We start from the raw sequence: 12,284 nt of genomic DNA on the forward strand, positions 1-12,284 counted from the left end.
GCATAACTTACAACGCCTCTCCCGGGCCGTGAAGGATTGTGTCGACCCTGGAGCTTTCGTTATATGATCTTTGACCATTTTGAAAAAATGGCTCTGTCAAAAGTCTTATCGGATGGGTTTGAGGAAAATAGGTTGTGAAGGGAGGGGGGGGCTAGCTGCCCTCTGATCTCTTTTGACTCTTAAAAAGTGAACAAGAACTTCAATTTCCAATCAAATGAGCCCTCTCTGGAGTTTATACGAGCATCCCTTCCATAAGAACCATATGTGCCCCCAGAGCATTACTTACGACGCCTACCCCCGGGCCCTGGGGGTTGCGTCGGCACAGGAGTTTTCTTATCTGACCTTTGAACTATTTTTAACGGAATTTTTATCTCAAAATTGTTATCGGATGGGTTTGGCGAAAAAAGGGTGTGTGAGGGGGGTTTAGTTGCCCTCGGATATCTTTTGACTCTTAAAAAGTGAACTAGAACTTTCAATTTCCAATCAAATGAACCCTCTCTGATGTTTATACGAGCATCCCTTTCATAAGAACCATATACGCCCAAAGGAAAACGTTTACAATGCCTACCCCCTGGGCCCTAGGGGGTTGTGTCAACACAACCCCCCAGGGCCCTGGGTGTTTTGTTATCTAATTTCTGAACAATTTTTAAAAACTGGCTATCTTATAATTTGTAGCGGATGGGCGTGGGGAAAAACGGGCGTAGGGGGGCTAGTTGCCCTGCAATCTTTTGACTCTTAAAAAGTGAACTAGAAATTTCAATTTCCAATCAAATGAGCCCTCTATGAAGTTTATACGAGCATCCCTTTCATAAGAACAATAAATGTCTTCAGGGTAAAACTTGGAACGCCTTCTCTGGGCCCTGGGGGGTTATATTGACATCGGAGTTTTTCTTATCCGACCTTTGAACTATTTTTAACAAAATATTTATCTCAAAATTTTCCTCAGATGGGTTTGGGAAAAGAATCCATTGGGGGGGGGGGGGGAGGCTAGTTGCCCTCGGATCTCTTTAGATTCTTAAAAAGTGAACTTGAACTTTTAATTTCCAATCAAATAAACCCTCTCTGAAGTTTATACACGCATCCCTTTCATAAGAGCCATATATGCAACAGCACATAACTTACACCGCCTGCCCTCGGACTGTGTCGACACCTGAGTTTTTGTTACCTGAGTTTTAAACAATTTTTAACAAAATGGCTATCTCAAATTTTTTATCAGATGCATGTGGGGAAAAAAGGGTGTGGGGGGGAGCTAGTTTCCCTCCAATCTTTTTTTACTCTCAAAAACTGAACTGCAACTTTCAATTTCCAATCAAATGAGCCTTCTCTGAAGTTTTTAAGAGCATGCGTTCCATAACAACCATAAATTCCCCCAGGGCATAAATTAAAACGACTGCCCTCGGGCCCTGGGGGGCTGTGTCGACCACGGAGTTTTCTTTATATGGTCTTTGAACTATTTTTTTTAAAAGGCTATTTCAAAGTTCTTATCGGATGGGTCCAAAGAAAAAAGGGTATTGATGGGGGGGCTAGGCCTCTGATAGCGTTGCCTCTGATTTTAACTCTCTACAATCTCCAGCAAGTAGCTTTCAGTAAACAGCTAGCTTTTCTGAATTCGACAGTTAGAGAGAAGTTGGTACTTCGTCAACGATCGTTGCAAGTTGTCCTCGATGGCTTCATATCAAAAGAACACCCAATTTTATCAGGAGTACCACAAGGAAGTATTCTTGGGCCAACTCTTATCTTGGTGTTCATAAACGACCTAGGGGACAACCTTGTGAAAAAACCTTACCACTTTGCGGATGACACAACAGAAACATCTATCGCAAAGGACGAAAATCCCAGTGAACCCCACAAGGAGCTTCAGGCTGACCTGGTGAAAATTGAGGCGTGGGCAGATACTTGGCTTGTAAGTTTTAACGCATCGAAAACGAAAGAGCTCCTAAGGCACGTAATATGAGGGCTCATCCTGATTTCGTCTTCAAAGGAGAGGTAATAACGCGAGTTGATACACTGCGTCTACTTGGAGTTAATTTCTCTTCGGATCTCTCATGGACTGAGCATCTGAGTAAAATTAGATCATCTTGCAACAAGAAATTAGGAGTTGTCCTAAGATGCAAAAGTCTTCTCCCTGATGATTCTATCCTGCCACTTTTCAATTCGTGCATCAGACCCGTCAGGGAATGTCCTCTCTTCGCTGGTGCACCAAAAATCCACATCACTCCATCCAACATATTCAAAATAGAGCAGTGCGTGCAGCAACCTCTGGCAAAACGAAAGCTAAAATCCTACAGCTGATCCAGGAACGTTTCGATGTGGCGTCTATGTTGGTTTTCTATAAGTACTTGTACAACCCTCCATCAGAGGAGCTATCGAAGCTCGTTCCTGATAAACCAAAGCCCTTGCGATTAACTCACCGAAGTACAGCTTGTCAGGACTACCTGGAGCAGGGTAATCCCCGCCAAGAATATCTGAAAACGAGTTTCGCCCAGCGATCGGTTGCCACATGGAATAGATTGCCGGCAGCGGTAATCCCGAAAAATCCTTCCCTTGACGCGTTCAACAGAAGGTATAACAAGTTCCTCATTGTTAGAAAATGAGGTAACTACCAGGACTAGCGGCAAATCATCATTTGTGATGGAGACGTGAAGCCTGTAATAAAAAAAAATACCACAAGCTAGTTACTCTGAAGTAATTTTCAAACATATGATGCTTGAACTGGAAATCACTATCGTTTTTTTGCTTTATTTTTCAACTTCGTTCTTCACTTTCATCAGAAAACTTGTCATTTAATTAATTTTCGTTCGCTTTTAGTCTTTAAAAATATGCACAATAAACTTACAGAAGAACTTTTGTCCAACTTCTCGAAAAAACTATAGAAGTCAACATGAGTTTCTGTTAAAATAGGGCATTTAAAATAAGTTTTACTTCGCATCTTCTTAAATTTTGCCAAAAAAATCTGCATATTTTTCACATACATAGGCCAAGGGGTATGATATCTTTGGCATCTTCGAAGAGTTATAGTAAAATCAACTAATTATCTATGAATTATTGTCCTATATGAAATTTATGCAGATTGTACAATTTGAAGGACATTAAAAGAGCTGAAGATGGGCGGTTAATGTAATTTTTGGAAGCTTGTCTTATTGTTTTTTATTTTTTCTGTTGCAATGCTGTAAAGAATGTTAATTTTCATTAGAAAGTATACTCTCATTATTTTTGCTTTACGAACTTTATTATTTTCGAGGAACTGGTCATTAAAAATTGAAATTCCACCGCTGAAATTACCATGGTCGAAAACTGTACTCAGGATACCGACAGTCCCCTACCTTGAACAACAAGAAAAATCACTTTTTGCATGGATGTTTACTTGGTTTCCCTAAAAAAAAATTCGCCGCTACTGGTGCGCATGAAATTGAATATCCATTTCATGAAAGTTGTCTAAAGGGAACTCAAACCTGAGACACCATGAACACAAAGTGGGGTCCTAGACACTAAACCATCGCATTCTGCTTAACAGTGCTTGTTCTAACCTCCTTTGTGCTCCCAATCACACGTTTATTGCGTGTTATAAAATTATGACAACAACATGGAACTTGAAGCTCTATCACAACTTGATGGGCTTTAATTATGCTCTTTTCAAATATAAATCGATGAAATGGAAGTTGATATGATCAAAAGCTTTGAATTGCAACCTGTCTATTTCTTTTCGTCAGTAGACTTTTATGACGATGTTATGACGTCAGTAAACGATTTATGAAACTTATTAAGGGAGCTGGAAGAGGAAGTATGTGAGACGGAGGATTTTTAACCTCAGGTTTAGGATTTTCAGCCATGGACATTATGAGCCATGCTTCCCAGCTGAATTTGATAGTATGATTTTCATTAAGATTTCTTGACTTCCTGGCGAAAGAAAAAAAGTTAATCCTTTTTTTTCAATTGTTTTTTTATATTTTTATTTATTTATTTAATATGTTTTAGAGTTTCGGTTACTATTAGACCGAGCCACTCCTTATTTGCAGTTTCTTACCACGAATTACTACGTTAAAATAAAATAGCCACATTCTTCTGGAATTAAATTATTAACTTCTTCTGGAAGCTAGGACTTTTTAATGATGAAAGTATCTTTGTTCATTTCGTTTTTATAGCCAGTCTATATAAATCAGTGGATTCAATCTATACGTTTATCATTTTTTTGGGATTCAGAAGTTTTTATATTATAACTTTTACATATTTTTGGGATTCAACCATTCAGAGGTCAGTTTGGTCAGGTCCTACCAACTAATGGCAGAGAAGATAATAGTAAAAATAAAATGATTTAAGTATGGACAATGTTCAAGTACATTCTATTATGAATGTAGTCCAATCTGGTTCAAGAAAAACTATTTTGTGCTATACAGTGAAAGCTTTTTCTTCTGATTGAAAAATCAAAACAGGGGATTTTCAATGAAAATACCCGAAAAAAGTATTTGGCAAGTACCCAGAAGTATTTAGGAAGAGGGGGGAATCATTTAGAGGGTAAATTCCCTTGCCCTTCCCCTCATTTGACACTCCTGATTACTCAGAAGGTAATATACGAGTAATATACTTTTCTTCTTCTTTCTGAAAGTGTTTGCTTATGACCATTGTCAATGTCTAATTTACTCATGTAGGTTAGAAGCTTTTTAGTTGATATTGAGGTAAAAATTAATGTCGCAGTAAATTTGCACCAAAGACCATAGGGTCCAAATTATAACCCAACAGTTAGGGGAGGGACATGAGGATCATTATAATCATGATATGATAAAAATGAATGTCGATGTATAAAGTAAGCAAACTCCTTTTCATTCAATTGTAACGTTTCTTATAAGTTAAAGTGGATATTCTGAAGATTATCTCTGCAGGATTATCATTCCTTGCGTCAGCTGAGTGCATATTCTTAGAGAAATACAGCAAAAATATGAGTAAAGAACATTTCTCACTACTTCTTACACATTCAAATTTCAAATAGCTTGTTGATTACCGGGTTTTCTAACAGTAGAGGCGGCTTTCGCCACAAATTAAAGTATTGGAAAAGGTATATGATGAGTCACACTTTAAACCGTTTTTGTGAAGAGAAATCCTGAGTTTCGTAATATATACTAGTAAATCAATTGATTAAATCATGAGTAAATCACTAGTGATTCTTACTTCATGTGATGGTAGTCATGCGCCTCCGATGTCGAAATAAACGGTAGGTGGAAACCACAATGGTCGTTGACCGTATGAATCGTAAGCGTTGCGAGCCAAACCCATATTGTGGCTGCTTGAGGGTAAACAATCACAATGCCAATCACAGGAGGTATTAGATTTGAAATAATGTGTTCAATAGGGTGGCAGTACATGGTTGCAATAGCTATCGGTGCCGTCCATTCATGATGCTGCTTATGAATATACTTGTAAATAAGCCTGTGATGAAGCAGCCTGAAAATAGAAGTTATTATATTAGAAGATTTGGGAATACGGCTTATCCAAATATTCAATATTTTATTCATTAGAATTATATTCGTTTCAGCTAAGAATTGCAGGAAGATTCCCAAATAGGAGATTAGAAAGAGTTTTTGCAAACATGAAAAAACAAGATCTAAAAGATGTGCTAACCACACAGCCCCTCACCATGTTCCCACACAATTCTCAATCCATACAGTTCTCCGCTCACAAACCTTGTCCGCACGACCTCCCATTACACAGTCATTCACTCAGACGCAACTTCCTTTCAATAAATCCGACGTCCGTGGAAAGCGTCACTATACAAGTCTCCCGGCCCCAAAGCTCCCAATCAAGAGTGGGAGCTAACGGGATGGAAGATATCCTACACTTAATGTATTTTGGCTCGTTCTAGTTTTAAAGTTGATTTTAAATTGCTTGCGAATGAAAATAATCTTATCTTTCTCTTTATCATAGGTAGCGCAATAGCACTGCCTACATTTAATTTGTTAAAAACAGTCAAAAAGTACAAAAATTATGCCTCAGCGGCTGAATACCCTTGGAGCGACTGTTGTAAAGTACAAGCTGCCCGTTGTTTACGTCTAGTATTTATTATCATGAAAGGGGTGAGGGACATTATAGTACCATACAGGGTATTTTATCGGGGAAGGAAGGCATCTTTAATCATGGGTCTCCGACATTGCCAGGGGTATCAAGATGAAACCTTCAGGGAATATTGAGGGGGATGTTGAAGCATGTCAAAAGACTATGTAAATCTGTGTTGTCAAAAAGTATACCAGCAATGTCTTAGGAGCAACTAAGGTTATTACTTTATAATTTTTAGAGAATGTTGAGAGGGATTTTGAACTTCATTAATAGACACTATTCAATTAAATTCAATTTATTCAAATAAAAGTAAAACGTAAAACCAATAATAACAATTATCATGGAAGCGAACTTATTGAGGACCAAAACCACAAAAAAATAGAAATGAAGAAGAGAGAAAAAAAAGGAAGAAGAATACCAAAATCGGAATTGAGTTGAAACTCTTAAGGTAAGATGAAAAGGATCTTGAACTAAATCTAAAGACACAATATGCATTCAGATCATCAAAATAGTATCTCTGCATTATCTCGAGAACAGCTAATGGCATCAAGTTTGAAATTTTCAGGTAACGCTGAACTAAATGAAAGGACACTCTGGGTATCCAGATCACTAAAGAGGCATATCTTCAATATCTCAGAAAAGAATGAGGGTGTCAAGTTGAAACAAAGAACGTTGAGGATGTTGGACAAAATCAGAAGACAGTATATGCATCCAAGTTGCCTAAAGGGTGCATATGCAATATCTAAGGAATGGGTAAAGTTATTTTGTCGAAACTTTCGAAGAATGATGAGTGGGATGCTGAAATAAACCAGGAGACACTATGTACACTCAGGCTGTTAAAGAGACGTATCTGCAGTATCTGAGGATGGTAAAGACTTTTAAATTGAAGCTTTCAGGGGATTTTAGACTAAATCAAAAAACATGATATGCATCAAGAGATCAGAATTGCGTATCTGCAATGTCTTAGAAACAGCTAACAGTATCGAGTTGAAGGAAACCATCAGAGATGTTGAACTAAATCAAGTTGAGATTAAGCGCATCCAGGTTGTTAAAGGACTTATCATCAATACCTCAGGAACGACTAAGGGTTTTCAGTTAAAACTCTCAGGGATTGTTGAGGGGGCAATTTAACTAAATAGAAAGACACTGTGTGCCTATATGTATCTATATTACGTCAGAAACGGCTAAGGGCGTTGAGTTGAAACTTTCAGGGAATGGAGATGGGGATGTTGAACAAAATTCGAAGACACTATGCGAACCTTGGTTGTCAGAGTGGCTTAGCTACAAAACTACAGGATTGGCTAAGGGTGCTAAGTTAAAACTTTCAGGGATCGTAGTAGGGGGCGTTAAACTAAATAAAAAGACATTATAAGCATCCAGACTGTCAAAAGGGGCTTATCTGCAGAATCTCAGATACGGCCAAGGATATGACAAACAGCTTAAGGGACCCAGCCGACCCTTTGAGGGAATCTTGGAGAGGCAGATCATGTAAATTTTAAATTCTGAGTTGGGGTACCAAGAAAAACTTATCAAGGACAATAGGTGTTCGAAAAAAAAAATGGTTGTGTTGACTCTTAGTGCAAAATAATCGGCTCAAAATTTCAGGCCATGGAGACATATAAATTAAAGCCTCAGAACCAAAGAAACCTTAATTGGAAAAAATATTTGGTAGCATTTATTCTTGACTTCCCATTTTTTTTTTTAACATTAAATCAGACCTCTTCTTAACAAATGACCTTAAAATACATTTATTTCGACAAACCAGCAGTTAAAACTAAATATAACCCAACAAGATTCATATAATGAAATGGTAGATCAATATTCGTCCATGTTCAAGGTTATAAGCTGATAGTAGTCAGGATGACTTCAACCCTATAAAAGGCCAAAAATTATCCAGATTTTCAATTCATTTATATGAATGATATTGACCATACACATTAGTCAGAAATTCTATGCCATAACTATTATTATCTGTGTAAAAATTGCGCAACTATTAAATCTTCGGTGCAAAGGATTGTCAAAAAATATAGATAGCAAGGAAAACCCTAATTATTGTGCAGAGAACCTAATAAACTGTACAAATTTTCCTTCTATTAGCGAATAAAAAAGAATAATGTCAATTAAAATCTAATGCAAAATTAACTTAATTTAGCTTTTTCTAGAAAAGAAGTTTTTCAAAGAGAAGTAAGTTTTAAACCAAAGACGAACAGAAATGACTTCAAACAATAACTCAAATATAAAACGAATGACTCAGTGAAACCCCGAAACGAACAGAGAAATTGCAATTAATATTCAAGTCAAAGTTAGAAGGAACAAAATTTACCACAAATAGGAGTATCCTAAGCCTTCTGAAAACAAGAGCTTTACTTTGTTGACGCTTTACTAAAGACAAAATATATTTTAAACGTTTTCTCTTTTAGAACGCCAATAAATCAAAAAACGCTGATACTTCCATGAATGAACATCATTATAAATTGAACAGTCATTCTACTTTCATTAGTTGTTTTCGCTAATTTTGGCTATTAATATGATTTTCTTTCTCTCTTTAGTGATGATATGACAGATTAAAGCACATTGCTCGAAAAAAAGCTTATTTTACGTAAAGTCTAAATGACGCTTTGGCCTTTGGAAGGCCACTCTCGTTTGCCGCATTTTTTTTTTTTCGTTTTAAGTTTGAATTGATTTTTCATTGTAATTTCTGCTCGTCTTGGGGTCTTTTTTATTCATTGACTGTGATTTCTGCTTCATTTAAAACTTTTAATTATTATTTGATTTTATTTCTGCTCGTCTTTGGTTTAATTTAGCTCTTTGCTTTTTTCAAAAACCTTTTATTTGGAAAGCTTTCGTGAATTATCTAAAGGATCTTCAAGGTTAACCCTATAGTAAAATTTTGTCCGGGGAGCAGGGGCGTAGCTCCAGAATTTTATTGGGGAGGGGGGAAAGATAGTTCCCCATCCGGCGAATCAAGGGCAATGGGGTTTATAATAATTTTTGTTCTCCAAACTATTGGGGGGCAGCGGCCCCCCGTGTGCCTCCCCCCCAAACGACGCCACTGCCAAGGAGCTGTGTGTATAGGGAACTGTGGTGTTCCAACTTTCGTGGATGAGGATTTATGTTGTGGGACGTCGTGATGGGAAAATAAAGTGGGGGTCTATTGGGGCAACTCTAATTCGGGTCAAGGGAGGTGGCAACATAGTTGTATAACTGCAAGAAAATTTTTTGGGGCAGACAAAAATTTAATGTAACCGTGTAAATATTCATTGAAAAGTGAGTGGAAGTACTTTGGAGAAATTTTATATCACAATTTTGAAATAAAGACAGAGTAGCATATGAAGGTCTTTGTGTAAACGCACAGACACGAGATATAGGTATTAGTTATTTTTTGGTAAATCTGGTTTGAAGTTAGTAGGTTCCAATGAGAATTATATTCAACATTATGAATAATAGTACGACAAATGAACCATTAGAGATATCTTCAGTTCCCAGTGCATTGTTATCAAACATTAATCACAACTACTATTTTCCCGAATGGCTGTCTTTTGTACACAGGCTAGTTTCAAGATTTTAATTTCGAGAGGGTTCAACACATCTAGTGGGGAGGTTGCGTTTATCACCCAGCAAAAGTATTTTTTAAGCCATATATAAGAAAATCCGTATTTGGAAGTAAATTTTCAAGCTTCTGAAGGGGTTCAAGCGGGTAGCCCCACGGGTGTGATGGTACCCCTAAATCTCCTTTTAAATGGTTAGTCAACTTTATTACTTCTATGCCCTATCATGTCATTCAGGTGGAAGAATTGTTTCTAGGCAAGCTCGCACGTTGAAATCTACAATTTCTGGTCACAGACCAAATACCCGTCCCTAACTTTGGAAAATTCTTCAGGACTAAATAAGATAAACAAGGTATTTTATTAAACTTTTTACTTAACAACTTGAGGTAGTTCATGTTCTGAGGTGCAACAAAACTAAGAATCAGGTCTGGTCAAAAATATTGTATTAGTTTCCAAAAAATTGCTCATTCCAGACGACCATCATTTTTCCTGAACTAATATCAAAATGAAATATTATAATAGTTCCTGTCCGTATACTTACCTATGACAGTAATAGAATCCAATTTCTTCAATAAAAGTAAGCAGAATAAAGTGGATGAGGAATGTTTTGAATTCTGGAAGCTGACGAAGATCAGGAAGAGGTTTATACTTGAACAGTTTATACGAGAAGAAGCTAAGAGTGTAAGTAAGAACTAATTGGTTGAATAGAACTTGCCGAACCACCTAAAAATAAATAGGTGGAAAAAATGTAAAATAAAGATAGTTCACGGCAAAGGGGACGCGTAATTCTTTTTTTTTGGGGGGGGGGGGTAGTCATAAGAAAGTATCTGAAAATATACATAAGAAATGCCCAGAAATTCAACGAAATTTAAAATTTGGAGAGGAAAGTCCCTCCCCTCCTCCCCTCCCCCTACGCATGTGCCTGGTTCGGGAGATTTAGACAGCGAATCGTAAAATTAAATTTTTTTTTTTTTTGCTCTCATGGAATCTTGATAGGTAATTCAAGCCTGTTCACTGCACACGGCATTTCAAAAAACAAGTTAAGTTCCCGTTTTGCTTAATTTGCAGGTCCGGGGTGAAAAAAAAAGAAGATATAAAATGTTTGTCTGACCCTTCTTTTTAACCTAAAGCTCAAAAATATCTTTCTGGTGTAAAAGGAATTTTAATCTAATAATTTAATCATAGTTTTATATATTAAATAATTTTGATTTAATTATTTTATAGTTTAAATAATTTATTTAATAATTAAATAATTTAATCTTCTTGATCGAGATAAAAAAAAAAAACTTAATCTAAAAACAGTCGCCCAAATTTTAAACATCATTACACAAAAGCTGTATTCGGCGGAAATGACTGTTACAGTTTAGAATCCAGCGCAAGGGTGTCTTTCAAAATTCCTCTCAAAATAAAAAAGTAAAAATTTTCAAAGGTAGTAGAACATTTCTTAAGATTAATCTGCAGTGCAATGGGAATATAGCATAAATTTCTCTGAAAGTGATAACTAATCAGCCTTTATTATTTAAAAAAATTAATTAAAGCCAAAATCTAAGTCTCCACAAAAGTAGGCTTAGGTTAGATTAGGGATATCCAAGAAGGTTAAGCAGATTAGTTTACTATAAGATAGTAGGGCCAACTGGGAACAGATTCTACTTCCTTTACCCACCCCTGCATTTTAAAGTACCAGAAATATAATTGTGCTATAGTCTCGTCTCCAATAAAGTCGTGAAGCACTTGATGGTGTTGGTTATTTGTTTCGACGGTAGCGCCAGTTTCTATTCTTATAAATTCCTCTTACCCTTTTATCAAACCGATCACAAACCTTCAGCTCTGAAGACAACCGCATAACGTTACATAATAGTCATTATAATAGAGAGAATTGTCATTAGATGGCGTCATTAGATCGTCAGAGAGATGACGTCAGAGACCCCAGAGAGATGTCAGTACGCACATAAATTCAGGAGACTTTCAATCCTCCCAAGAAAGTTTACATTACATTTGTTCTCTTTTTCCTTTCCCTGTTGCCCGTCAGACTCTTCGGCTAGCTCATAATTAACAGAATCTTGAAAGTATGTCTAACAATGCATACATTTCATAATAATTGTAGCCCTGCAGTTCTTCATAGCCCTTTTCTTGAATAACATGAAAAACTGTAGAGACTTAACTAAAGGAAAACAGGACTAAGAGTCAATTTGGGGTAACATACTGCCACTTCAACAAGACTTCGAGAGCTTTAAAGGACACGACTGTAGCTAATAGCAGTATTTGTGCACTAAAATTCATTAGGTTTAAGAAAGATTCAGAATACATGCTTATGAAATAATTTATTATTCCTTATTCCAGACAGGGTTTTATCAAAATAATATTAGTCGAGTAGAAAGTTGAATGAACCTTTGATATAGAATTTTGGAGTTTTGTGTGCTACAAAATATTAAGATAGGGTATTAGAATAAATTTAGCCCATGAAAAATAATTACTGTCTTCAATCTTTGAAGGATACCTGTTATGCAAACTAAACTACTTGCCCCAGATACGAATACACTTGCTTACCTTACTAACAACCCATTATGATGTAAAGTAGCTTGAGGTACTTTTTAATCAGCCCCATCTATTTCGAAAATCATATTTTGTAGTAATCAGCTTGTGTTAATTTATTTGTTATTATTATAATCATTTACATTCTCCGATCATCCA

General features: G+C 36.5%; 1 protein-coding gene across 2 annotated transcripts in view; it reads right to left on the reverse strand.

The window, feature by feature from the left end:
- Positions 1–12,284, reverse strand: part of LOC148955099 (fatty acid hydroxylase domain-containing protein 2-like) — a 65,470-nt gene that overhangs the window by 39,813 nt on the left and 13,373 nt on the right. For both annotated transcript variants that reach the window (XM_089100333.1, XM_089100327.1), the window contains exons 4-5: positions 10,135–10,316; positions 5,164–5,436 (exon numbers count right to left, since the gene is read on the reverse strand). In XM_089100333.1, the coding sequence (XP_088956459.1) occupies positions 5,164–5,436; positions 10,135–10,316 (455 nt within the window). The remainder of the gene's footprint in view (positions 1–5,163; positions 5,437–10,134; positions 10,317–12,284) is intronic.

This window comes from Artemia sp. Qi Xiang Cuo, chromosome 2, assembly GCF_049724085.1.
Source record: "Artemia sp. Qi Xiang Cuo chromosome 2, ASM4972408v1, whole genome shotgun sequence".
Lineage (NCBI taxonomy): Eukaryota > Metazoa > Arthropoda > Branchiopoda > Anostraca > Artemiidae > Artemia > Artemia sp. Qi Xiang Cuo.